The following is a 27,432-nucleotide window of genomic DNA, read 5'->3' on the forward strand; positions in this document are numbered from 1 at the left end:
ACTGCTGACTTCAAAACATTTTTTCTTGAGTTTTTAAGAGAAAAGAAGAAACATACTATCAACATTCCTTACGGTTATACCGTGTTAAGTTTACAGATTTTCTATAGAACTAAGAACCCAGGATATAAAAGTCTATCTGTCGTAAAAAGACACTTGCTCAAATGTACCGTGGTGTAAGAGTGAAGACCGTATTTAACCCCACTACCAGTGTTTGAAAGTAATTTCAACTTCTCAATCTCTAGACATATTTTTAAAAGCATTTTCTTCCCCATTTTAACAGACACAAAATAGCAACAGCTGCCCCATCAGAATACGGATAAAGACTTGACATTGTTAACGCATCACAAACTAGAGCTCGCATCCCCGTGATAACACACACAGGGCTTGCACTTGCAGAAAAGAGTAATTCAGTCCAACAAAACAGAAGCAAAGTTTAATAGCCACGCGTATGGCAAGCACACATTTCAGAGTCGTCGCTCCTGCTTGTTCTCAACAGCCCAGTGCAATTGTAAACCCACCCCCTCCCCACCACTCTCTCCCCCCAGATCCAGGAAAGCATCACAGCAGCTTCCAGATAGGTTGTGATCTTGTCAGAGTGGAATTAAAGCAGATCTACGGAATCAAGGAAAGCAGGAAGGGATAAAAATAACACACTTAACATTATTTTCTTTTGCATGTTGCTTAAAGAACTGTAAACAGTTAAAGCGTCAAGTCAACGCTGCTCAACCATTACGCCCATGTGCACACAACATTCCACAAGACACGATGAAGCTGCAGAAAGTCTGTGAACTGGTATTTCTGGGGACTCAAGTGCTTTAATCCACTAACACAAAATGTCTTTGAAAAAAAAAAAATCACAACTTAGTACATTTCTAGAAACAGAATTACAGTACTGACTTTAAAAACAGTTTCTAAGGCTCAGACTGAGTCCAAAAGGCCTCTGGGTTCATTCAAGCTCATATGTCTGGACTGCATGAATGCAGCATAAGAATGATTGCAGCAAGACGTCCACAGGTAATTTCTACATTTATTTTTTATACCAAAAAGTTATGTGCAACAAATAGAATTCGTACATATTTACAATGTTTTACCTGTTAGCAAAATTGTATCCTAAACCTCCAATAGAGAATCTCTCAGCTTATATTGATAAAAGGAACATCTGCCCCATGACTCCATTTAAATGGATGTTTAATTTGGAGTTTAAAGCACTAGTAATAAATAGTTGATGGAACATACTATACAGAATAAACACCTAATATTTAGGCCATGCTTAATACAGTTTTATGGTAACAGAATACTTCATCTTTTCTGGACCAGTTTTTTCAAACAACATCGGCAGAACCCAAGCTATTTAGATATCCCTTCGACTTTAGCCCATAGGAATTCAGAGAATTGAGTGCTGCCTGAAGCACCTCACCAACCTTTTGGAACAATCGCAAGACTCCGTACAGCAGAAGACAAAGGCGTGCTACAGTACGCAGAAACCTCCTAACAGAGAGGTTCGTTGTCACTTCAGAGATCAAAGGTGGTAGGGAATGTTTCATCAGCCTTGGCATCGCAAACGCTTTACGGTAAGAAAGTTCCAAGAACGTTCATTTCCTAAACGAGACTTGAATGCTTCGTTGGCCTTAAGAGGAACAAGTACCTTACAGTAAGAGGATTTCAGGAATGCTTAATTCCTAAGCAGGTTTTGGGATGAGGTTCTTTGGCCTTTCCAATCAGCCCCTCCCTGCAGAAGTTCCGAGAGCCAGAGCAGGGGAGCAAGCCCAAATTCAGAACCACTCTTGGTAGATTATTAATTTTTTCTCCTCCATTCTTAGAAGTGTTGAAACCACAAGTGCAATGTGTGCAATGATACTCCCTCCCGTCCCTCTGCCACATCAGGTATTATTTACTAGCTTTTTCAACTCACATTCTTGTACCCTCAAGATGTCTCAGAATTTGCCTTTGGATTTGTAAGGCTCAATATCAGTCACACACTCGCCACGACATTTGTTTCGGTTGGGGGCAGTTGCATGAAGCACTCATCAGATTTCTATCACATTACTAATTGTAACCTGAGCCATTTTACTGGAAGAAATATGCTGTTTCTATCGTTGGGAGCAACAAGGAAAGAGTCAAAGAACTAAAAGCAAAAAGGTCCAAATTTCTACTGCTAATATTATTTTGCCCTTTATTCAGGCCAACTGCATTTCTGAAGCACAAGAGAGAGAGCAGAAGAGACAGGGCCATTTCTAGCAAATCACTTCCAGTAAAAAGTAACAGCAAGAAAAGCGCACACGAGACGAGAGAGTTCACAATTAAGGATCAGATTTGCAAGATCGTGCACAAAGTGTAGCTGCAAATTCTTCCAGAGACCAAACTCCATTTCCATTTGATCCCTATGTGCACACAAACAAGGACTGCAGACGTGGCTGCCGAAAATCTGGCCCTAAACAATTTTACTAAACAAACTGAATTAACAGACTATGCCCACACAGACAAGCACAAGACACAGTGAAGTTAGTCAACACCTACACTTTCAGCTGATGGGGGTTTTCTTCCTTTTTTGTTTTCGGTGTGTCCTACACCCAGAAACTGGACCAAGTCATCATTGATTACACTTGTCTCCATTGCTGCTTGTTCTGAGATATCAGCGCTGCGACTAAGCATTTCAGGCAGCACGTGTTCACCTCTTCCTTGGATGAAAAGATGCCTTAGCGTAGATCACAGGAATGCATCGAAATAAATCTATACAACATATTAAACAGTGATATTACCCCAAGGCTTGTAAAAGAACAAAGTAAAACCTTGAGGGACCAGTTGAACATCATTCACTCCCCTCATATCAAAGTTCAAGGCATTTGAGAGAGAGAACTAAACATCAAGACAAGCTTTAACTATACTCTGGTCAATACAAAACGCATTTAATGAATTGTTGTCTAGAACTGTTAGACAAGAGGGACAAGTAATTTAGTGTTACATGCAACAGATGTTACTCATACCACAGAACTCTATACATAAAAGCAGTTTCCACCTACATCCTTGATACAAACCAGAAAATTACTTCAGTAGTAATTTAAATACTATTTTGTGAATTTCATCTAAAAATTCTATTTTCTCTATGGAACACTGCATGTTTCACAGTTAAGTTTATCCTCAGCAACTTAGTGTTTATAATCCACTTAGCCATACAACATCAGTGTCTCTCTGACATTCATGTTTAAGAAAATAATTCTAAAATTAGTTTAACTAATTCTTTAACTAAATGGGTACGCAGTTGGAATTCTTCATATTTAGAAGCTGACAAGGGCAAAAAGCAGCACAGCACCAATTACAGAAAGTAGCTGAACCTACACATTTTGGTGTCACAGAGTCTGAAACACAAGTATTTCACTTTTCCAAATCACATCATCAACCTTCTATCGCATTGATTTAAGGTAACGGAAACAATATTGCTACCACTTCTCAGTCTAAAAACTAAAATAGATCTCTTAATACTCTTCTATGCCCAGCAAGTTTGCTGGGAATTTTGTTTGTTTGTTCATTTTTAAAGCAAGGACACTTCTGCCTGCCAAGTTCAACACAAAGTATTTGGTTTAAGATTTTAAGACAGAAGGCACTTTTAACATTCAGCCTTAGAATACTGAGTGCAGAAACAACATTTACAATTTTGTTCCTTTGTTTAAATCTGCAGTTTAATTTTTTTTTCCAATTAGTTATTAGAAAGAGCAATGATAGCACTATATCATATTTCATTTTCAAGAGCACATTTACTTACATATCCCACTAAACAGGTTGCCCTTCCAAGAGATCTTACGTGTGTCAGGCCTAAAGTTCATTTCCCAATATAGCGCAAACCAAAGATCCTGACGAAGATCAATTAAGAAACTGCTTCTTCAGTGCGCTGCTTGGTTATCCCGCTCAGGCAGTGGCTTCAACTGCAAATTGCAATTCTATACTGCAGCATTCATATAACATCAAACATTAGTAACACTGGCTGGCCGACCGCAGTTTAAAAATGAATCAGCTCTGCACGGAAATTAAGTCCTTTTAAAGAACGCTCTTTGATACACCGACCCCCAATCCGCATGTAATATCCCAGAGGCAGCTTTCTGTTGACCACATTAAGCTATTTTCATTCTGTACAGAAATTAATGACGTTGTGGTTAAATGAACATACTTCAGGTTTCAGCTTTAATTCCATTTTCATTACTGGAGACAAAATAGAAAATAAAAATGGAACAAACCCCAACTATCACTCTTGCGAAAGCACTAGCAGCGAGTGCAGCCACGCGGTGTTCTCTACAGAGGTCACTCCTTCCAGCGCGTCAGTCGACCGTTAGCTCAACACTCTGACAGCTCCTAGACTAACAAAACCAATTGTACAGTGAATTCTCCAGGGATGAAACCAATGTGTCTAATTTTATTTACAGTATAAGTCCTAGTCCAATCTAAGTCCATCAGCTAAAAAAAAAAATACACATACTGTAAACATGGCAACATTAAATATGGTAATGCTATTCTAGAATATTTAATGTCATGATCACATATTGTTATACCTGAATTTATATACAGGATATTTTAGAGCAAGTGTTACCCACTTCACAAGTGGAGGGGGAAGAGAGAGAGTCTAGATTTTGCTGTGGCTAAAACTCCTTCAAAGTAAAGTTAAAGCTTGTCTTTGATTGCATTAGAGCTTTCTTTCATAACCACATTAAAGTTGAAGATTAGCACAAAAAAAATTATCTAGGGCCCCTTCAAATTTATAATTAAAAATTCAGTTATGATTCTCAAGGAAAGTGTCTGATATGGAGAATAAAAAATTACTGCAAAATAAACTTAATGGAAGTTGGGTCTTCAGACTGTCAGTCAAAAGTTCAAACAGGCGTTATTCCTGTTTGGGTTGGAGTTGCCGTTTCCAGGCCTCGTTCAAATAAACTAGTCGTTTGTAGTTGATGATAAAGAGAATGAAGTTCAGCAAATACGTGATGACGCAGACAATGCAAAATTCCTTCAGCACGAAGTACAGAATGTACGCCAAGTACAATGACCCTACTACAGACACTATGGAGGATGTCATGAGGATTAGAGCTGCTACTGCACTTGCTGTCATACCTGCAACAAGAGAGAGAAAGTTACTCCCGCTGCTCTCGCTCCCCCCTGCCACACAAAGCAAAAGGCCCAAGTGCTCTAACTCAAACCAGAGGCTACTCAGCAAGTTTGTGTCACATAACAGTCTCTTTAAAATACTGGGAGTTCAAGGTGGCTGAAAAATCGCTATTTGGAGGGGAGCTTCTAGGTTCTGAATGACACTCCTTTGATAAGAACTATGTGTAGTGTTTACCATCTTCCATGTTCCTGAGTGATGGGAAAGCTATGGGTTGGTCAAGTTATGCCTATAAATATTAATAGCCTTATAGCAGAGCATATAGTTATGAAGAAATAGGCATACATTACATTTCATGCACTTGTTTTGCCTGCTATGTCTGTTACTCCTGCAAAACTTGTAAATTCCATTTTTATTTCCTCTCTTTTCTATTGTGCAATCCAATGCTAAATTATTTAAGTGAAAATACCAGTGCAGCAACTCTCCTGACATTTATATTATTAACAGCATAGCAGAAGAAAATGAAATTGCTCTTGTTATCAGTTGGGGTTTTAAGCCCTTTGGACAGATGTATCGTTAGATTGGTGCTAAAAAGAAAAATCACATGCATTTGTCTGGTCTCTTGCAGATTGTGCAATGCATAATGCACTCCTCTTTCATCACCACAGACCTGTTGTATATTTTAGGCTCCAAACTGAATTAATACTTACCAAGTAGCATTTGTAGTATATAAAACACGAGTCCAAAAACACTGTTTGACTGATTTATTGCACTGTCCTTTCCAAAGATGGAACCCAACAGACCGAATCCTCGACCCCATCTGTAAAACAGTGAAACTAATTAACTTGTATTTGAGTACCTATTGCTTTACATCAGTATTTTCAATCCATCGCTGTTGGAAAAAAAATTAGATACATATATTCTGACATGACAGCTGCAGCACTATGTGAAGTTCAAGGGTATCTTAGAAAACCAAGCAGTTTGCAACGGGGAGCACACTTGGTACAGCTTTATCCCACACCTTGCTGAGCAAAGTTATTTGGCACAGCAGGAACTACCAAGTTCGCACAATTGCAACATCACCAAATACCACGTCTGCTGCCTTGGTCTTTAGTTCAAAGCTCTTTTGTCAAATAAATGCTTCCTTTTTCCAAGGATTGCTTCAGCAGTTCCCTCCACCGCGGCAAGCTGGACACTTGCTCACTGTACAGCGGAGGAAGCATGTTCACATGTTACCAGCACTTACCTCGCTGGCCCCAGAGCAAGATCAGAACGTTTGCGCTCCAGCTGCTCCTGACCAGCCTAACACCTCAGGAGGAGCCCAACTCTGACAAGCAGACAAGCTGGGGATGGCACCATAACATTCACAGAGCTCGTTTGTTCAAGCCCTGGCACTGTGAGACATTTTGAACTAGTGCCTGAGCCACAAAGCGATTTGCAATTTTATAGCCAGAAGGCAGAAAGTGGCACAAGCCCTACAAAACTGCTACTGCAATAAGGCGGCTAAAAGACTAAATTTGCAAATATATTTGTGCTAGAAACCACTAATTTGATGCCCTAAGGCAGATTGTTATTTGTAAAAGCAAAGCGAGGACCGTATTTGTTGGTGTCACTTGAAAATATGAAAAGAAGTTAACACTACATTAACACGCAACTTAATTCACTTACAAGAGAACATTAGGACATCTGCCAGCGTGACTTTGGAGCATAGGGTCAAGAGCTACATAAATGCAAGGCTAGGTTTACATTACCAGGTTAACTGTCACATAACCAGATATAAAGAAGTGCAGTTCCTCAGTGCTGTTGCAGCACAAAACACTAGCGTATGGTTTCCTCATAGACTGTTGCACTAGAGGCAATGGTTCTAGTAAACCAAGCACAGGTTTGCTCTGTGCAGGGCACAGGAACATTGCTGCTGTACTTCACCACACACCTGAGACCAGCGAAAAGCTACCACGATGTTACAAGCAGTTTCCTCACAGGAGAAAGGTGCCACGACAAATACGACTTAATACAGTCTCCGAAATACTGCATAATCTCATGGCCATTTGTGCAATATTTTCAAAATATATTTGAATTTCAATTCAAACTTAGTAACTGTCTGCAATTAACTATTATAACCAAGTCTTATACTCTTCTCCTCCAGAAACTGCACGGAAAATTAGGTACCAATTCCTAAAAAGCACGTCTGTCAGCTGCAGGATCCTGAATTCCTGCCCTCTCCCTGTCCTACCTGTATACTCTGACTTCTGATGCTCATGAGATCCTGTTGGGTTTGAGAGTGAAAGCAAGCTTGAAAACATCAGAAATTTTTTAGGTTAGAGAATCTGACCCCATTCTGCAAGTGAATGAAATGTTGCTAATGGAGAGGTAATGAGTTCAAGCCCTTCCCGGCAGTCAGTGTCCTCAAGTAATCTCTGTTCATAGCTGCAAGAAGGTCAGAGCATGGTGAAAGCTTTTTCCACATGCAGTCGTTCATTAAGTATCTTGTTGGCCTTGTAGTAGCTTTAAGGACATCAAGTATCACATTTCAGTCCGTGGAGCACGGCTCTAATCTCACATCTTATTCCCCACACCTTGAGACAGCTAAGAAGCCTGAGGTTAAAGCAGCAGCACTTCTTCCAGCCTTATAAGGTTTGAAGTGCGAGGAAGTTTTCTGCAAACTGGAAAGCAAAATATTTAGACTTTGTATATTTCTATCTCCATCTCATTTCTCTGCTGAAGAAGGTAAATTGTCTCCTAATTCTATCAAGAAGTTCACAAAACCCACTAAAATGGCCGGTAAACCAAGTACTTTTGCAAGCAATTGGAAGAAGGAAGAAGACTGTGTATGATAATCTTCCTGGTCACACCTGAGTTAATGGTAACTTTGAAAATCAAAAGCATTTGACAAACAACTAGGAAGAAGAAAGACTGCAGTCCTAACGGAATAAACTCCAAGAATTAAACATCACTAAAAGGGACTATAAACTGCTCTGAAGTTCTTCACGGAACTTGCCTTTCTTATAAAGCAGGTAATTTACAAGGACTATCGTTAACTTGGATCGTTTTTTTAGACACACAATACTAAGTAAAATGAACTAATTGAAAAATTGCTTGCACAGCAAGAGAAAAGCCTTGTCCAACATGAGCTTTGTTCCGGGACTGCCCTGTGGCTCCCGTCCCTGCAGCAGCAAGTGTTGTTAAAATCGGGCCGGAGTCGCCCTGCGTGATTCAGAGCCCGCTGACAAACACCCTGGCAAGCCCAGCTCCGCCACACCCCAGCTTCACTCCTAGTGAAAACAAAAGGCAATCTCAACTAATTCAAGGAAGTTTTAAAATAAAGACATCTTCCTTCATGTTTTAAGTCACTCGACTTCCCTCCCTGTTCCATCTGAGTCGCTTCTCATTTGCAGGTGTGATTTTGAAGGGTCTTGAAAAAAGTTTTCAGATTAGTGATTCAAGAAACTCAAAGTGTTTCGATCTGTTCGTATATTTTTCCAACATCTAAAATTGAACACTACAGTGACCTTGAGTCCAAGGTGCATTTCCTTTTATCAAAAGGAGGTCTAAAAAATCACTTCCACCCTCTAAACAGTGTCCCTTTTGGTTTGTGATATTTAACAAAGTTCAGAAGTGCTGCACTTCTAGAAGTTTAAAGCTGTATTTGCAAGAACTTGACACTTCTTAGCAGAAAGACAAGAACAACTGAGGTCATTTTGATCCTCAGGTGACATTATGTCCAATAAGAATCTTGTGATGTTAAATCATTGCCTCTTTTGCACAATCATGAATATCCTCTGTGTTCCAGAACAGCGTATTATGGGAGTACGCTTCAACTCTAAACATTTTAACATAATTTAGCAGAGACAATATCACTGGCAGAAAGGCAACCAGGAGCACCTGCTGCAGTACACTGGCATCTCAGCCATTCCAAAGGACAAGTAAAAAACCTCCCTAACAAGTTAAAAGCTGTAAATTATCAGGATTAGCTCAAAAAGCAACAGAATTGCAAGCCTGCCAAACAAACAAAAGTATATAGTCAGGAATCAGATTATCATCTTACCCACTCTCTGTAAGAAATGCTATACTGTTTTTTCTAGCCAAGCACCCCAATTCTGACAGTTTCCTGCAGATCCCCCAAGATGCCCCCCTTGACCTCAATCATCACTAAGTTAAGACTGAGCTTAAGAAACTTCTAAACAGGAGTTTCACTTGTATCACCACGCTCAGTAGCCCACGTTGCAGCCCTCCTGACTGTACCCAGATGTTTTCTGAGCACATACATTTGACCTCCACAACATCCCCCAGTGATGAATTCCAGAACCACATCACCTTCGTTTCACTTGACAATCCTTAGTTCTCATGTCAGGAAAAGAACTAACTATTGTATATTCATTTTAACCTGAAAATAACCATACTAGATGAGGTCAAGTCCAGCTGGCTACAGTATCACATCTCACGAGTAGCAGATGCCTTGAACAAAACACACACCTCATACTTCCCAGTGCACAGTCCAGTCTCCTAAATGCCTGGTTGAAAATGCCATCAAATCCTTCTGGACACCAGGTTACTAATGGCATGTATGATGAGAACACCCTGCATTTCAGCGGGTTTTCCAACACATTTCTTTCTCTCAATTTTTAGGTTTGCTGCAATGAAAAGGGCAAACAATAATAGAAAAATACTATATTTTCAGAGAAGTGTAAGTAAAGAACTCAAGTTTTGTTATCTGAGTAGTAGTAAATTACTTAAAGCCCCTAATTTCAGGGTTATTTTTCATTCCATAAGCATTATTGTGTTATCAAACAGCAAGCACCACTCACCACTTTGTGGTAACCCTGAGGAAACAATAAATATTCTTTTCTAAAATAAGGTTACACTTGATAAGTGATATGCACATTTCCTTAAGCGCCATCTGACTTCTGAGATAAGTTGTGGTACAGAGTGGAAGTTCTCGGGAGGGGAGAACAGCTGGCCTGTGCGCACACATCGCCTGCTCATATAAAGGTCAAAGGATCTGGAGCACTTTCATACTCGCTAATGTTAAGAAACTTTGGTTGCAGTTTTTGTACAGCTTCACTAGAGGATTTTGGATTAAACATGGTTCATGGTTACAAGGTCATTTAGGCCACTCTAACAGTTTTAATAAAGCAAAAGCCTTCAATTATAAGCCACAAGAAAAAAAAACGAGATTAAAAATTCCCATTTATAAGCTTGCCAAGAGTGCCCCAAATTTTTTATTCACTTAATTTCATGTTTAAATCTCTTAGCAGTATTTGCCATAAACAAATGGCATTTTGTTCTATATATCCTCCAGCTCTATCTCAGAAATAGTCTGAAAAAATCTCAGTGTCTAGATCAGCAAAACCTCAAGCAGACAATGGTTAATTCTTTTATAGCAGTCTTTACAGAAGCATTGCTTATTCAAGCTACAAGCCAACAGCATTGTATTCCTTCCACATAATCTCTTCTATTAAGCTGTCATAAATGAAGTCTGAATTTGAACTACAAGCACTTTGTGAAATTTACTTTGCATCAGGCAAAAGATTTTTCAGCCCTATTGCAAACTCCAGACAAGCTCGAAATTATACATTTATGAAAAGCAAAAAATACACATGTTCAAGATCAGATAGCTGCAAGGCTGAAAAAAACCTCGTGTAGTTAGGACACTCCTGTATTTTATAAAAGATGCACCTCAGCCACTCTGCATTCTACCAGTCTGAAGTCATCTATTTTGCATTAAAAAGATGAGACAAAAAAATTACTTGAACTACCAGCTTCTGCTGTTTTGGGAACAATTTGCTTTAAGAACTAGTGAAGCTGGTTTTCTACAAACGTTCCTGAAACCCTTTCCTTCCCCAGCACACAGTAACCAGACCCCTCTGGGCTCACCCCTCCAGTCTCCCCAGTCAAGTCCATTATCTATCCGCTCTGTCCCAGTCCTATTTGCCCACGTGCTGCCCGGCCACCCAGACGGCACAGATAACCTTAGCTCACACAGGAGGGCTTTCTCCCCTCAGCACAGGTACTACTTTGAGTCCCATTCCCTCCCCTTTAAGCACAGAGTCTGTTTCTATAAAACTTTAGTAATTTGTATCCTTTGTTATATTTTGACATAAAATTAAAAGAGACCTTCAAACCTTCCCTCAGACAGAAAAAAGAATGAATCCTTGCTACAGAATAATTGAAAAAAGCACTGTGACACCTGCTATCTAACAACTTGCAAACCTCAGAAATGAACACCAACCCATTTAAAATTACAGAACAGATTACAGTGGAGCCTCAGGAGGCAACATTTTCATGTAAACTCTTTTGGCAGCTTAAGAACCACAAATATGTTCCTGTTGAATGACCACCAGCTGCGCTACACTCTGCCCTTCTGCACTTTAACCAAACTTCTATCTTTTTCTATAGAGAACTGAAGATGCCTCACAAAAACTACTTGGCTAAGGTTAAAGATATTGCTGACTAGAAAAGAGCCAAGCCTTGCAAAACCAGTAATATTGGGGGGAAAAAAAAGGGCACACAGGCCTCATTTGCGTGCACTGGTTCACAAGAAGGGCCCAGACAAGCTTTTCTGCAACCTGCATAAAACCACTTTTACCATTTCTCACCTTACACCAGTCGCTATCAATTTTGAATAAAAGATACTAGGAAGGTAACTCTCCAACATCATCTTCTGGATGAGTCAGTCTCTGATTTAAGATTTTCCATGCTCCTCCCTCTGCATGCTGGTGATTTTTACAACATTTCTGTTCTCACTGTTGTGCCAACACCAGATTTGGCTTAAAAGCAAGACTTGGAAATACTAACAGCTTCTTAGGGGAAAAAAGTCCTCCTCAAAGACCAGAACTCAGTTACAAAGTAACTCAGCTGAGGGAGGAATACCCTAATTCTAATGATTCTCTACATTTACAATTAATCCAGCACCATGATGTGCTTTTTAAACTCAGTCCACTGCTGGGGTCACCAGTCAAAATGTGAAGATTGTTCATTTAGTTGTGTGACTTTTTGTTTAAGCTAGGTTTCCTGATGGAACTTGGAATGTAACAATCTAGAAGCCAGAAAAAGCCACAAAGTACAAGTTTGTCACCGATTTAATGCTGCAGAGCTAACTCTGGTAATCAAATAATTTGTGATTGCTAGTGTAATAGCTTAATGAGAAAAGAAACTTAGGGAAGTGAAACATGTATTACTTGTGACAACAGAGGAACACAATATCTGAAACTCTACCGTCCTGGCAAAATCTAAATTGTGGTCAGAAGTTCCTTTAAGAAATCAAGTTTTGGAGAAACTTCGGTCACGTAGCAGTAACAAGGAATATTCACCTGGAGAGAGAATGACTGATGGATGGGGAGCTGTGGCAACATGGAGAATAAGTTTGATTTCTGTCAGCGATATCCCTACTCCAGAGTTTAACAGCTTGCCCTCCGGTCTTACTTTTAAAGCAATGTTCCTCTTTTGTCTGGGCCCTGTATGGCATTGAAAGCACATTCTTCTCCAAATATGGTTTGACTGAACAGAACTTGCACGCTCCTTTTCCACAAACTCATTTTACCACCTGCTGTCACTACCCTGAGCTATCCTGACATTTGCAATATTTCAGTCTTTAAGCACAATTCTCCTAGCAACTGTTAGTGAGATTTTAGTTGGTTTTATCCCTAACCATTCACATACAGAATTCCTACAGTACAATATTTACAGGTCTCACCATGGCACACTCAACATTTCAGCTGCAGCTCTGCTAATGAACACTATAATTACCAGGCATCACTTCATAATTAGAAATACCCAAAGTATAATTGGAATTATTTTACTTCTTCAACGAGTTTAATAAACATGCATTAAAACTATTACTTCAAATTCCCTGTCTCAACAGCAGCATTCACAACAACACTAAAAAGCTAATGAAGGACCAATTCTATACAAAAGCAGACTACAGAGGCTACTTAGGTGCTTAAATTTCTGTTATTCTCTTTTTACCTCTATAGGTGTAGTAAAATTTACATTACTGACAATTTGTGGTTTAATCACAGTAGCCTACGCATAATTTTATTCTTAAAGTTTAAGCTTTCTGTCAAGCTTATTGAAGTCTTCTTGAAACTTCTCAATTCAGGACACTTCTCAAACAGAGAGGTGAACAATCACCTTCACAAACTGCAGATTATCTGATGACAGGCAGAAAAGCAGAGTTAAACCCCTCATTCAGTCACAAGAGCCTCCTTTCAGACCTCCACAGATACACATCTTTGTGTAACATTACACAATCCCATCTCTGTCACCACAGAAGTGGTTTTAAGAAGAAGAGTTCCCTGTATGTTTTACCAAACAACGCAACCAGCTTCCACCCTGACAGAATATAGACATATCCTGGCCCATTGGCTCGTTATGATAATACAGCAAGTACCTTTATAAAAACTGCGACAGCTTTTATGCAGGTTACACTGCAAGAAAAACAAAACCAAACTCAAGTACTCATTCAGCTGAAGGCACTAATACAATAATTAAAAAGTTATCATTAAAAAAAGAGGAAGCACTTAAGATATACATTTCCTGAAGAATCCAACCCCTCCCCTTTCCAGCTTGTTACTGGTGAATACCTTTACATATATCTTTATATACCTATATATAGATTCACACACATGCAAAATAGTTTTGAGACTGCTGAAAAATCATCTTATTTCTTTAGTTGAAATACTTGAGCTTTTAGGCTTTTAGAAGAGTTTCATGTCCAAATTACACCCCAAAGCATTTCCTGTAGCATGTTTATACTGGTAGCACGTGTAACTATCCAGCAGACTAACTCTTTTCATTATGGTAATTCAATCAACTGGTTACTTAAGTCAAGCTAGCAGCATATGAAAATTTATACAGCGACTCTCCTAAAAGAAAGAAGAACCACTGTCAAATAGAACACAACAGCTCAAGTAATTACTGACAAGAAACCTGGAAAATAAGATTTGGACTGAACATTTGCTGCTGGGGCATGCTGATATTTCCTGAATTAAGAACGTCCTCTGTATCACAAAAGCAATCTTCTGTGCTGCCAGGAACCATTATAATGAAAATGCAATTCAGTTACTCCAATTAGAACAACCCAAATCAAATAATCTACAATTGTCCGTGTTTATGTTGGCCTCAACCACTAGTCACACCCGCAGCATTTTCAGTCTAACGTGCATTCGCCACTAAAACGCCTGTCACTCCAGCTAATCGCCACTGATTACAACACAAAAATCGCGGGTGTCTCACACTCCAGCCTGTAGTGATCCCCAAATAAACCCGTTCCCACACCAACCCCCTAGCCAAGGGGCTGCTGAAACCGGGAGCCCCGCCGCCCCCGGCCCGCCCGCCCCGTGGCCCCAGCACAGGCCCAGCTCCCGGGTCCCTTCACGCCTCAGGGAGCGCCCCCCGCCGCGGGACAAGCCCCGGCCGCGGCCGCCGTCCCCCTCACAGAGCCGGCCGGACCCCCAGCAGCCCCCGCCTTAACCCCGGAGGCAGCGGAGGCAGCGCTCCGGGCCCCCCCGCTCCCCACACCCCCCAGCCCCTTCTCCCTGAGGCGGCGGCGCCGCCGGGTCCCATCCCCGCCTCACCTGGAGGTGATGGCGGCGGAGCAGCGGACCCGCTCGCTGAGGTCGCACAGGGCCTGGTAGTGGAGGTCGCGGCCCTTCTCCCGCTCCAGGTGGCAGGCGTAGAGGGAGAGCAGGATGCCGGCCGCGCACACGGCGGAGCGGGCCACCCGCTCCCAGCGCGGCACCGACACTCGCAGCAGGACGGGCGCCGCCATCTTACCCCCTCCCTCCGCCTCAGCCCGCGACGCGCGCCCGGCGCCGGCCGGCCGCGCATGCGCGCACGCACCCCATTGGTTCGCTGGGCGGGCACACCACCCCTCCCGCCCCGCCGGACGTGGCGCTCCGCGACGACGTCACGTCACGTCAGGCCGAGGGGGGGGGGGGGCGTGGCGTGGCGCGTGGTTGTGGCGCCGCCTGGCGGGCGGGAGGCAGCGCTGCGGGGTGTAAAATCAAGATAAACCACCAAACAAATCGTGTGCTAAATTATCAACGACTGAGTAAGCACGGATCAAATATTTCACAACAGTTCTACCTCTGGTATATGGGGACTTGGGGAGTAAACTCTGAGAACTATTTTAATTATATTCCAAGTTATATGAGGTAACATGTGCCATTCTTCTCATTAAACAGTTCATTCTTTTCTGAAGCTCTGCTGAGGTTCATAGCTCGCAGCAGCTTCCCCAAATCATTCGTGTTTTGTCTAAAGAACTCCCTCCATCTAACAAAGGAGCTGCGGTGGCGCTCACTTTATCATAACAGCTCTGGGTCTGGTCTCATGATCACACAGCAGAAGCCCTGACTTACACTTTCATTTATTCTCTTCCATTTGCTATTTTTATCATGCTCCCCTCGACTACACAATACCGGTATTTTAAAGCTGTCCTTCACCATCTGTCTCCAAACTTCCCAGATTTTTTCTTTTTTTTCTTTTTCTTAAAAACAAAGGAAACAAAAAGCAGCCACGTTCCCCTGCGTGTGGAGCCCCAGGTACAGCGGGGACAGGGTTCAGCCTTACCAGAGCAGCTGGTGAGCCTGGTGCTGTCATGATATATTCTATGGTAAAATTGTTGAGTAAAACATAATAAGTTAATTGATAAATACATTTGAAAAGACAGAAGATTACACGCCAGCCCATGCAGATGGCCGTGTGCACGGGGTTGAAGGCGGCAGGAGGTGCCGTGGCTCCTTTTTTGGGGCAGTTAGCGGCAAAACGCAGCTTTTGGGGTGAAACGCAGCGATTCTGTGAGGGGTGTCTCGCGTGCCGCCTCTGGCCTTCTCCAGAGAGCGCGACTCTCGCCGCACGTTAAAACGCGGTTTATCGGTTCAGCTTTACAGAACCAGCCGCCGCCATCGCTCCCTCCGGCCGCCCTTTCCCGCCACGCGAGGGAGGAGGCGTGGCCTGTGGATGGGAGGCGTGGCCAGCGGAAGCCACGCCCCCGTGTGCCGGCAGTGACGCGGCGTGGGTCGAGTGACCTTCAGAGGCGGCGGCGGCAGCGCAAGGGCCGCGTTCACCCGTTTTATTTCCTTTTTCCCAGCTCAGCGAACCTCTCTCGCCGCGATGCCGAGGGGCGGCCGGAGCCGCACGTCCCGCGTGGCGCCCCCCGCCAGGTGAGGGCGGCTTGGACCCTTTCTCTCTCTCTCTCTCTCTCTCCCCGCCCCCGGGTAGGCCGCAGGCGGCAAAGGCCTTTCTGCCATTGCGGGGCTGGGTGGCGCACTGCGGTGGGGAGGGGGCCCGGCTGCTTTGAGCTCGGGGTGGGCGCTTGGCGGGGATGGGAGCGGATCTCCGCAGCCCTCGCTGGGCGGCAGGGCCCGGCCATGCGGTGCCTGAGCGCTAAGGCCTTATTTAATCAGCTCTTTTAGGTTATATCTCATTTCCCGCAAAATAACGCGGTCCTTTGGGGCGTGGGTCTGCGGCTGGTCCTTAAAACAACCCAAAAGAAGCCTGTACATCTTACCCTGTTCATAAATAACATCATTGAGTTCTTGCCATCAACGTGCAGGCTGTAACAAGGATGAACTGCACATGCTCGTTCCCTGCAACCAGGCGGCCTCTGCCGGTTTGAATTTGATAATACGAGGTTTCTCTTTATGTCCCTGCAGTCGGGCACCACCGATGAGAGCTGCATCACCAGCGCCCGTCCCGGCGGCGGCACCACCCTCTGCTGTGGCTGCTCCTGCCCCGAAGCAGCCTGGCCTGATGGCACAGATGGCGACAACTGCTGCCGGAGTCGCTGTAGGCTCTGCTGTAGGCCATACCATAGGTCATGCGCTTACCGGGGGATTCGGTGGAGGAAGCAGCTCTGAGCCTGCGAGGCCTGATATTACTTATCAGGTAAGAGAACGTAACTGGCCACCAGCTGATGAGGCACAGTTAGCTTGTGACATCAACTCTATGTAACCTGAGGTAATTGCTATAGACTTAAAAACCACAGCAGTCACAGCTGGAAAACTGGGGTAGCTATAAAGACTAAATCTCCAAGGTGACTACCACAATCACTATGAAGTATCTCAAAAGTAGTTCAAAGAGGTGCATGAGCGCATGTTGTTGGGTAGTAGTGGTGTTTTCTACTGTAGTACCCCACTGATTCAGACAGAGCTTCGCTGCAGGTCTTCGCTGCAAGATCTTCTTGTGCTTCTCAAACATTAAGATAATGGCTGTTGCCTCATCCAGATGATATCTAGAGTTACCCAAGTGTACCCAAAGTTACCCAAGTGTTTATAACTTGCAAAACTGTTCAGTGTGTGTCATGCTGCTGCTGGAATCTCCATACTTCAGCCTGTTATTTATTTTCCATTTAAAAAGTAACCCAGCGTTTTGACTAAAACACAGGGAAGAAATACACAGCAAGCAGTACTGGGGTGGTTTGGCTGTGTAAAGGGACTTACGGAGGTTTTTGCCGTTTCAGGAGCCCCAGGCAGCTCAGCCTGCCTACCAGCAGCAGGCACAGTTTGCTCCTTGCCAGTATGAAATGAAACAATTCCTGGAGTGCGCGCAGAACCAGACTGACCTCAAACTGTGCGAGGGCTTCAGTGAAGTACTGAAGCAGTGCAGGTTTGCTAATGGTAAGTCCACAATGCCAGCAGATGGCTACTAAATGACCTAATTAATAAAATTATTGTGGGAATGTCTTGGTTTTTTCTATCCATCTGGTAAAGAATGGGGATTGCTACAGAGCACAACACTGGAGTTAGTTAAAGGAAGTTGCTGTTCTGTTTGGCCTTATAGCAAAGGAGGGCTGGACTGCCTGCTGTTCAGGGATTAACTGTGATAACTTTCTTACCTTACAGGTTTAGCCTAAGCCTTCAGAACAAGGCTGCTGAAGACCATCTTACAAGAACTGACCTGTGAATGAAAAAAAGCTTCAGTAATAAAGTCTGATACCTTGTTAGTTCACATATTCACGCTATTGTCCTCGTGGCTTGACGCCTGCTGTAGCCGCTACAGATGTGATAAAACTTACAACAGCAAATTAACTTCGCACAAAATGAAAGAATGAACAATAAAGTGGAATGAGCTAATTGGGGTTAACCCGTTTGGTGATTGTGTTGAATGTATGTGATATGGTGTCTAAATAAACTTCTCTCTCTAGAAGTACCTGGCTTTAGTGGACTTTGGAGTTGAGTCTGCAGGGTGAGCAGGCAAGGGCTGGTTTTGGCAGGATTCTGTCCACTCACCAGCTGGAGTTACAGGAGTTTGGGAGCACCCGTGGCTTGGTGGGTGCCAGACATCTCCTGCTTGAGCATTTGAACCCTGCTGCTGGTTGAAATACGCAATGATGAGGAGCACAGTGTCTGACTCCACGCTATTCTGGATGCAGTGGCGCTCAGTTCCCCAAGGGCCTCCTGTTGTACTCTTCAAAAACAAACTCTATATTCAGATTCAAGGGGTTCTGAGAACTATTTTCCCTCTGCTCCGCGAGGATCTCTCTGGTTGGCCATTTCCTGAGCAAACCAATGTGCTATCAAGCAGCTGTGCAACTGCAAGATGATGCAGTCACGCCAGACTGGCAGTTCCCAGTAACACAAGCAGGGGCTGGAGGACTTTTCTTCTTCCATGTTGCGGTCGGTGTCCTGGGCTGACACATGAGAAGGTGACGGCGGGTGGTGTGGCCTTTTCCTCCTCCCACCCAGCTTAGACCAGTGACAAAGCTACTGCTGCCATGTGAAGAAAAAATACATCTCCATTTTAAAAGTATTTAGTGATGCAAAGTGCAAATCTTCCTTTTTCCAGTGGAGTGAGCAGCTAGACCCTGCCCTGCTAAAACCCCCAGAGCCTGCAGAGTGAGCACCCTCCTGCTCCCCAGCGGTGTCATAAACCCTGTGCTGCGAAGGCAGGATTGTGAGTACCGGGAAGGTGTGTTCTCACAGGGGAAGTGCGGAAGGGAATAACCTTGTACCGAAAAGTGCAATCCCTGTTAAAAATACTTTCATAACGTGACCTGTTTTTCCTGAACTGCTTTAGTGCTGTTGGGTATTCTGCTTGTTCCCAAGAGCCCCCGTCTCTGACCTGCAGTTCCTAGAAAGGAAAAGCTAAAATCTGTATTCAAAATGGGGGACAAGGACACAACTACCTTTGCCAGTGCCACCAGCAGCTTCGTTTCTGCTGATCATGCTCACGTTTCAGTTGCCAGGTGCTTCACCATCCTGGTGAAAAGAAGAAGAAAACCCAGTTTGGGCCAGAAAGGCCTGTATTGGGCTGGTGCAGCAGACAGCCCTACAATACTCTTCCTGAGCAGGCAGGGAGATGCACTTACAGAGTCACAGAATCATTTGGGTTGGAAGAGACGCTTAAGATCATTGAGTCCAACCAAAAACTAAATCTAGCACTAACCCACGTCCCTGAGAGCCTCATCTCTGCATCTTTTAAACCCCTCCAGGGATGGTGACTCCACCACTGCCCTGGGCAGCCTGTTCCAATGCCCCACAGCCCTTTTTGGGAAGAAATTGTTCCCAATATCCAATTTAAACCTCCCCTGGTGCAACTTGAAGCCATTTCCTCTTGTCCTATCAGTTATTACTTGGGAGAAGAGACTTTTAGACTTTGGGAAAAGCACAGTGCAGCCAGTAAAACAATTTACAGCTCACAATGGTTGGAAAGCCAACAGCCCACTCAGGAAAGCCAAGAGGGGCGACCCGGCCAAGTCCCCCCCGTAGCATCACCAGCTGGAAGCGGCTCCGCCACGAATCGATCCGGCGCTTCCCCCCGCGCAGGGAAGGGTTAAAGCTCCGGTGCGCCGCGGGAAGTCCCCGAACCTCCGCGCTGCTCCGCGGCTCTTCCGCTCCCCTTCCGCTCCCCGCGGCCGCCGCCAGCAGCTCCTTCCCCCGGGGAAGGGGGGTCCGCGCTCCCCCATCACCTCCCTTCCAGCCGTGGCCCAACATGCCCCCCCGCCCGCCGCGGCTGCCAAGTCGCCCTGCGCTTTATTTTTGGCTCGGCGGCGGCGGCCAGCGCTGAGCGGCACCTCCCGGGCCCCCGGCTTCGGCTCCCGGACACCCGGCGGCACCCCCCGGGCCCCCAGCGGCAGCTCCCCGGAGCCCAGGCCCTAAGCCCGGCCCAGCCGCTGCCCTTCGCCCGTCCCGGGGAACCGGCGGATCCAGGCTGCCCGCAGCGAGGTGAGGCCGGCGGGGGCGCCCTGCGGGAACCCGGGTTTTGGAAGAAAGCGGCTTCAGGAGGCGGTGCGGGGGGAGGATTTGGGAGCCGAGGGGGGAGGTTTAGCTACCCCAGGAAGGTTGATTTCAGGATTATTTTAAGCATTATTATTTCCCCGGGGGCTCCTTGCGGCCGCCAAAGCGGGAGGGGTCGGTGCAGAAACCCCCGCCTGGGGTGGGGGAATCGCGGGGGCCAGGACGGGGATTTTTGGGGTTCAGTGCCATAACTGGCCTGAAAGCTGACTTTGGCTTGAGCTTTGCAGAGCGATCTCAATCAATATTTGCATGTTGTTGGATATTTACCAAGGCAAACATTTAAACCCCTGTTGTACAGCAGCGGGGTGACAACGTCCAGCACCGGCACTGTTAGCATTTATTCCTCCATCTGCCCCAAGACCGACAGCGTCCCCTGATCCCCTTTATCCCCACCTTGCTCTCCCATGGAGCTCATACAGCCCTGATAATAAAACCAGCTTCTCCTGTTGGTGCTCCCTGCCAACTGTTTATATAACATCAGGATGTGTTAAACAAACTCTTGGGCTCTTTCCTCCCAGAAGTTGCACAGACCCCCAGCATCACTGCACAGTTGCTCCCCTGCCTCCAGCCTTTCGACACCAACCCCCAGGACTTTGATTTTCAGCTTCCAAAAAAAGAAAACCCAAAACTGTTTGTTTTCCCCCCCACCGTGGAGATATTTTCCCCCTTGATGTTGCTCACAGTATTTCCAAAAGCTAAAATTTTACAAATTAAATCAAACTCATGGCTGTTTAGAAATGCTCCAGCCCTTGTTAGACAGAGACCTAAATCACAGCATCAATCCTTATAACCAGGTCAGGACAGAGACGTATTGATAGTAAGATTTAAATGGACTTAGAGATGCAAACCTACCTGGGAGTGTCCTGGCAGAGCTATTGCCACCTCAGAGAGAAGGGCAAAGGAAAACTCGTAACATCTGGGTTCTCCTGCCCACCCCTAGCAGCAAACTGTCAGCCCAAAGCGACAATTTTGCTGCCTGAGCTTATAAGAGCTGCTTTCCACACCAGCTGCTTGGTGTCTGGGTACATTTGTGAGGCAGCTGGATCGGGACAGTCGAGATTTCAGCAGTGCCGGGGGCAGGGACAAGCTCAGGGTGTCCAGTTCTCAGGGCACGAAGGGAAAAACGCCGGTGAAAATTAGGGATCGGGACTACTGGTTATTTTGTTTTGCCTCCCTCTATCCCAGAGCTCATGATATTGTCATACTCTTCCTCCTTGTTATACTGAAAAACAAACAGCTGTCCTCATGCTGGCTTGGCCCCGGCTGACCCCACACAACGTGGCTGTCCCAGACACTTGATCCCCTGCCTATATCCTGACCCGCCAAGCCCCCCTTGCGACCCATTTTCCCTCCTTAGTCCTTTTCCGTTCAACTTTAAACACTGTTTTTTTCCTCCTTGTTCTCAGGCAAACTGTTCCAGACCACTTAGTAGAAAAAAAGGCAAGGAGATTTTAGGGCTCCGCAGGGGTCTTTGGGTGGTGCTGGTGTGGGGTGACCTGGGGACCTTCCAACCTGCCTTGGATACCGCTCGCCTTTGTGAGCTTGAGGTGCAGCTCCACCGCTGCCCCCCCCGCGCTCCCCATGCTCTCCATACAGCACTTCGGCAGGAGACTCAAAAAAGAATTGGTCCAGTTGCTTTCCCAGGTGGGAGAAACCAGGGGGAGTGTGGTGTAGCCCTTAGCACTCGGTAGGAGCTGGAGGACGATGGTTTTGAGGTGCTGGAGCTCTTCCAAAACCTCAGCCCCAGCCAGGCTACAGCGATCCGGTGGGATTTCTCCTTTTCTCAATGGGATCTCCACAGGGTCCCAAGGGCAAAGCTCTGCGTTTCCAACCATCAAAATGTCCCGTTTGGTCTGTGGTCCAGTATCATCATCAGTCTCCTCCTCCCTCCTGGATGTTTTCTCCTCTGGAAGGGATGGAGGTCCCTGCCCCCGTGCAGTGAGTGCCCATCCGCGCTCTTTTCTCCTTGCAGCCCTTTTCTGCTGGCAGACGAGCCCGGAGTGTTGCCAGACAGGAGCCAGAGATGACCAAGGAGGAAGACTTACCGGACTGGAACTCATCCAAGGAGTTCTATGAAAAATATGAGCCGAAGGAGGTTTTGGGCAGGTAAAGCTTGTTTTTGGCAAACTGTGGTTTCACCTGCTCCTATACTTGAGAGAAACAGCATCCCCTGGGAACCCAGTATGAACAAGGCCCATGGCAGTGTGGGGTTAAAACTAGCATGAAAAAACCATTTCCATCAGCTCAGAAACTTCTGCCCCACCACAACAAAGCAAAACCCACCCGCACATGAAAACACCAGCCAGCCCAGCGCTGATGGCTGGTGAAGTCAGGCTGGACGGGGAGGAATGGAAACCCCCATCTTGTCTGTGTTGTCCCTGGCAGGGGGGTGAGCAGCGTCGTCCGTCGCTGCATTCACAAAACCACCCAGCAGGAGTACGCCGTGAAGATCATTGACATCACAGCGGGGAACATATCGCCCAAGGAGGTGCAGGAGCTGCGAGAAGCCACCGCCAAAGAGATCGACATTCTCCGGAAAGTCTCAGGCCACCCCAATGTCAGTAAGTGCAGCTGTGGGCATCGGAGCAAGAGGGTTTTCTGCCCCATTTCTTCCTCAGGGTGTCCCCAAGAAGGGGTTTTGGGATGAAATCCCCAAAGGGTCAGACCTCTGATGGTCCTAACACGGTGCAGGGCACCTGATCAAAGCGTCATTTGCTTTACCTCCGCACATGTGCCACCAGTGCCCAGGTCATCTCCCAGCCAAAATACTAATGAAGATCAGCTCCTCATTACTTCAATTAGCAATTAGATCAGCACTTTTTAGTCCATTAATGAACAGGAACATGCTATGCACTGTCCTCACAGCCCCTGTGTTCTCTTGCAGTCCAGCTGAAGGACAGCTACGAATCCAACACCTTCTTCTTCTTGGTGTTTGACCTGTAAGTACCAGCTGCCCATCTCCCCAAGCCCATTCCCATTCTGCAGGCAGCCACCAACGCTCGCCCCAACTTTTCATGGCCCAAAAAGGGGACAAACAGCTCTTGCTTGAGGTAGAAATGAGCCTCGATTGCTGTGAGCTGGCTCACTGCAGCCTGGCCGGCAGCGTTTCCCCTCCGTCAGCGGCTCAGCACTGCTCAGGTTTCCCCATAACCTTTGGCAGGAGCTGTTGTGCATCCCTGCGGGTTATTTATATGCTCGGTGGGACTGGGGTGCATGTGACACTGTGCCTCCTGACACCGGGGCAGTGCGATGGGTGGCAGCGGAGTGGGATGGCACCGGGAGAGCCCCGTCCCTGTCCCATCCAAAAACCTGTCCTCTGCGGGAACACCCTTTCCTCCTCCCGCCTGATGTTTTTGCACCAATATGTAGGCATTTTTACCCACAAGCTGGCTTGTCACTTTGTGCAATGGGTGCCCTAGAGCTGTCAGGACTCAGTGACCCCCCCCGTTGATCCTCCCCACAGGCTTGGGACTGGTCGGCCATTGCAGCTCAGCTGCTGCCTCTGTTTTCCCTCCCACGTGCAGGATGAAGAGAGGGGAGCTCTTTGACTACCTCACCGAGAAAGTCACCTTGAGCGAGAAGGAAACCAGGTAAGGCCAGATGCAGAGGGCTAAAAATCACGCTGCAGCAGCTGAGCGCAGGTTCAAAGACTGACCTGGCAGCCAGCACAGCGCCCACGGGCAAAACTGCACCCCAGGCTGTGCCCAGAGACGGGGGCACAGTCCTTGTCCCTGTCCCTATCCTCGGGAGGATGGTGCCGGTGGGTGTTGGGGTCAGGAGAGCTGCTGTCACCCGCCCCCAGGAAGATCATGCGCGCGCTGCTGGAAGTGATCCAGTACCTCCACTCCATCAACATCGTCCACCGGGACCTGAAGCCAGAGAACATCCTCCTGGATGACGACATGAACATCAAGCTGACGGACTTTGGCTTCTCCTGCCAGCTGCGCGAGAACGAGAAGCTCAAAGGTAGGAAGATGGCGAGGCGGGCACAATGCCAGGCTGGCCCAGGGCCGGTAGAGCCAGCCTGTTGCCACAATGCCCAGGGCAAGTTGGTGGAGTCTCTCCATCCCTGGAGTCTCCCTGGGGCCAGTCTCGCTGCCATGGGTGCACATAGGTGCCTCTTGGCTCGGGGTGCCCTCCCGCTGGCACACGAGCCCGGCTCTGCCTGTGGCACGGCCTCCACGCCGCACTCCTTACCATGAACACGTTGCTGCCCATTAGGAAAACCATCCTGTTCTTCCCACTGCTTTTCTCCCCAAGCTGACCCTCATCACCCATCCATTTACTGCCCAACATTAAAGTTGTTCCCCAACTCCTACCCTGCAAAGAGCCACATATCCAACAACAAGCATCGCCCCCATCGCTCTCCTCACTCGCATTTTAGCCACTATAACCCACCAAGAGAAGTGACCAGTGAGACACACACAGGTTGCAGTTACTCCCTGCAAGCGCCACCGCTGCAAAGATCCCACCTGGGATCAGATCCCCTCACCGACTGCTCAGGGGACGACACCAACCGTCCCGAGCGGCTCAGGGGGATGCTCTGCCCTGTCTTTGCAGAGATCTGCGGCACCCCTGGCTACCTGGCCCCCGAGATCCTGCAGTGCTCCATGGATGACGAGCACCAAGGCTACGGGAAGGAGGTTGATATGTGAGTGAGATGCTTTCCTTCCCACCTCACCCTGCTCCTAAAACACACGTGGTCTGAGGCACAGCAAGAGTTGTGCAGATGGGGACCAGTGAGTGTTTGGAAGAAATTAATTGATGCACCAAAAAACACCCTTTGGGGGCTGTGAGGGGCTGTCCTGGTGAGCAGGGGGCTCTGGCACAGCACTGGGGGAGAAGCAGCCTGGGGACGAGCCCATGTCCTCTCTTTGCCCTTTCAGCGCAGAAAAATCACGTCAGGGCTGGGTCCAAGGTCCAGCACTTTTTAAACACACCCCATAGCAAGACACAAGTCCAAGGCAGCCCCTGAGAGAGCGCCAGGCTCAGGAAAGCCCCCCAGAGCCCAGTCTGAGCCCTGCAGGGACGTTGCCACCATTTCTGGTGGCTTCAGGCTCAGGTGTACAGTGCTGAGAGCTGTAACGAACCGCTTGAGACATATCAGGGCATTTCAGCCCCTTTTCAGTTTAAATACCCCCATTAAGCCCAGCACCAGGATGCTTTGCAAATCTGAACTGAGACAGCCCCAGAGCATCCAGCTTTGCTGGCACCACCACATCCCACCCTCCAACACCCTCTCCCCCCGCTAAAATCCCCAAGAAAGGTAAATGCCACCAGTTCACAGCATCCATGAGCACAGCTCCACATCAGCTCGACACAAAAACCCAAAACCGCTCCCAACAGCAAAGCAGCTTCTGCTCCTTATTAACCATCAGGGCTACCGAGCTCCAGCAGTGAGCTCAGCCTCCCTCATCACCGAACGCCCTGAGCTGGAAGGGACCCACAAAGATCATCAAGTCCAACTCCTGCCCCTGCATAGGACAACCCCAAAAATCACACAGTGTGAATTCAGACACCGCCCAGGGCAGCACCCTGGTTTTCTAGGGTGGCAAAGCCCAGCGTGTCCCATCTGGGGGGATATGGATCTGTGTGGGTGTCCCCGGGGCTGGAGTCCCACTGGCTGCCCGCAGGTGGAGCACCGGGGTGATCATGTACACCTTGCTGGCCGGCTCGCCGCCCTTCTGGCACCGCAAGCAGATGCTGATGCTGCGGATGATCATGAACGGGGACTACCAGTTCGGCTCCCCGGAGTGGGACGACCGCTCGGACACCGTCAAGGACCTGGTAGGTGCTTGGGGATGGGAAAAGCTTTTTTTTGGGGGGGGCAGGGGGATGGCAGATACCTGAGACAGCCCTGGTTGATTTGGTGCCCTGGTGCAGATCTCCCGGTTCCTGGTGGTGGACCCGCAGCAGCGGTACACGGCCGAGGAGGCGCTGGCACACCCCTTCTTCCAGCAGTACGACGTGGAGGAGGTCCGGCACTTCAGCCCCTTCCGCAAATTCAAGGTGAGCTTGGGGATGGGGGTGTCTCCGCACCCCGACCCTCAGCCCCGGAGCTGCAGGAGCTGGGTGGTGGGCTGGGTTTCCCAGCTGAACTGGGAGAAACTGGGAGTTCAAACCAGCCAGGTTGGTGGATTTGGATTTGGATTTGGCTGGATGCAGCAGTCTGGGTGGAGACCCTTCTCCGAGCACTGTTTAATTTACTTTCTGGTATTTACGGAGAGCTCTTGCACAGAAGGGAATTAAATAAGAAAAGGGGAAAGCCTGCCTATCCCCCAAATGATTTTAAAAAATACTTCTAAGGGGAAATTAATGATCTTGACATCACATGGGTGCATCAAATGATGCAAAAGTTGATAAAACAGAGAAATCTTTTCCCTATAGCTGGACATGAAGGCAGCGCAAAGGTACCCAAAGTGGCATTAGGTGACACATTTAGGCCTGAGGCACAGTTTTAACTTAAGGGCACACTTGGAGAAAGCCCGTACTGCTCACACGGGACTAAATACCCGTGCCAGGAGCTGGGCTCCCTCCCAACTCCGCCACATCCACGTGGGATGCACTGTGGCCAATCTGGTCCTGTTTTGAGCTTGGCCACGAATTCCAACGTGTTCCCCCTGTGCTGCAGGTGATCTGTCTCACCGTCCTGGCGTCCGTCCGTATTTACTACCAGTACCGGCTGGTGAAGTCGGTCACCAGGGAGCTGGTGGTGCGGGACCCCTACGCCCTGAAGCCCGTCCGCAAACTGATCGACGCCTGCGCCTTCCGCACCTACCGGCACTGGGTGAAGAAGGGGGAGGCGCAGAACAGAGCCGCCCTCTTCGAGAACACCTGCAAGGCCATTTTGCTGACCCTGGCAGCCGAGGAAGAGCTGTTTTGATCGCCGCTGCGTAAAACTGATGAGTTTGCTTAGAGTTAAGGCGAGTAAAATCTTTGAAAAAAAACTAACCAACCAGTGATTTGTTTTGCCTTTTCTTTCACCGGCCTCAGGGCAGGTGCAAATGCAAACCCAGAGGATGGCTGCAATTTTCCCCCTTGGGTTAGGAAAGATCCTTAAGATCGAGTCCAGCTGTTAACCCAACACTGTCACTACCCCACATCTCT

General features: G+C 47.0%; 3 protein-coding genes across 3 annotated transcripts; 2 read left to right on the forward strand and 1 right to left on the reverse strand.

Moving 5' to 3' along the window:
* Window positions 1-1,007: 1,007 nt before the first annotated feature.
* Window positions 1,008-14,894, reverse strand: VKORC1L1 (vitamin K epoxide reductase complex subunit 1 like 1). The gene is made up of 3 exons (XM_065037044.1): window positions 14,665-14,894; window positions 5,800-5,909; window positions 1,008-5,097 (listed from the first exon to the last, which is right to left on the reverse strand). Exons 1-3 carry the CDS (start codon window positions 14,856-14,858, stop codon window positions 4,871-4,873), a joined length of 531 nt encoding a protein of 176 aa, XP_064893116.1. The 5' UTR covers window positions 14,859-14,894; the 3' UTR covers window positions 1,008-4,870.
* A 1,150-nt stretch (window positions 14,895-16,044) lies between these two features.
* Window positions 16,045-18,235, forward strand: CHCHD2 (coiled-coil-helix-coiled-coil-helix domain containing 2). Its single transcript, XM_005501989.4, has 4 exons — window positions 16,045-16,251; window positions 16,744-16,975; window positions 17,550-17,706; window positions 17,932-18,235. The coding sequence occupies exons 1-4, from the start codon at window positions 16,202-16,204 to the stop codon at window positions 17,940-17,942; spliced, it is 450 nt and encodes a 149-aa protein (XP_005502046.2). The 5' UTR covers window positions 16,045-16,201; the 3' UTR covers window positions 17,943-18,235.
* A 1,677-nt stretch (window positions 18,236-19,912) lies between these two features.
* On the forward strand, window positions 19,913-27,276 carry PHKG1 (phosphorylase kinase catalytic subunit gamma 1). Its single transcript, XM_065037036.1, has 10 exons — window positions 19,913-20,253; window positions 22,298-22,431; window positions 22,711-22,886; window positions 23,210-23,264; window positions 23,850-23,915; window positions 24,128-24,291; window positions 24,886-24,976; window positions 25,959-26,112; window positions 26,209-26,334; window positions 26,957-27,276. Exons 2-10 carry the CDS (start codon window positions 22,349-22,351, stop codon window positions 27,206-27,208), a joined length of 1,167 nt encoding a protein of 388 aa, XP_064893108.1. The 5' UTR covers window positions 19,913-20,253; window positions 22,298-22,348; the 3' UTR covers window positions 27,209-27,276.
* The last annotated feature ends 156 nt before the right edge of the window (window positions 27,277-27,432 follow it).

The sequence above is a fragment of the Columba livia genome, chromosome 20 (assembly GCF_036013475.1).
Source record: "Columba livia isolate bColLiv1 breed racing homer chromosome 20, bColLiv1.pat.W.v2, whole genome shotgun sequence".
Classification (NCBI taxonomy): domain Eukaryota; kingdom Metazoa; phylum Chordata; class Aves; order Columbiformes; family Columbidae; genus Columba; species Columba livia.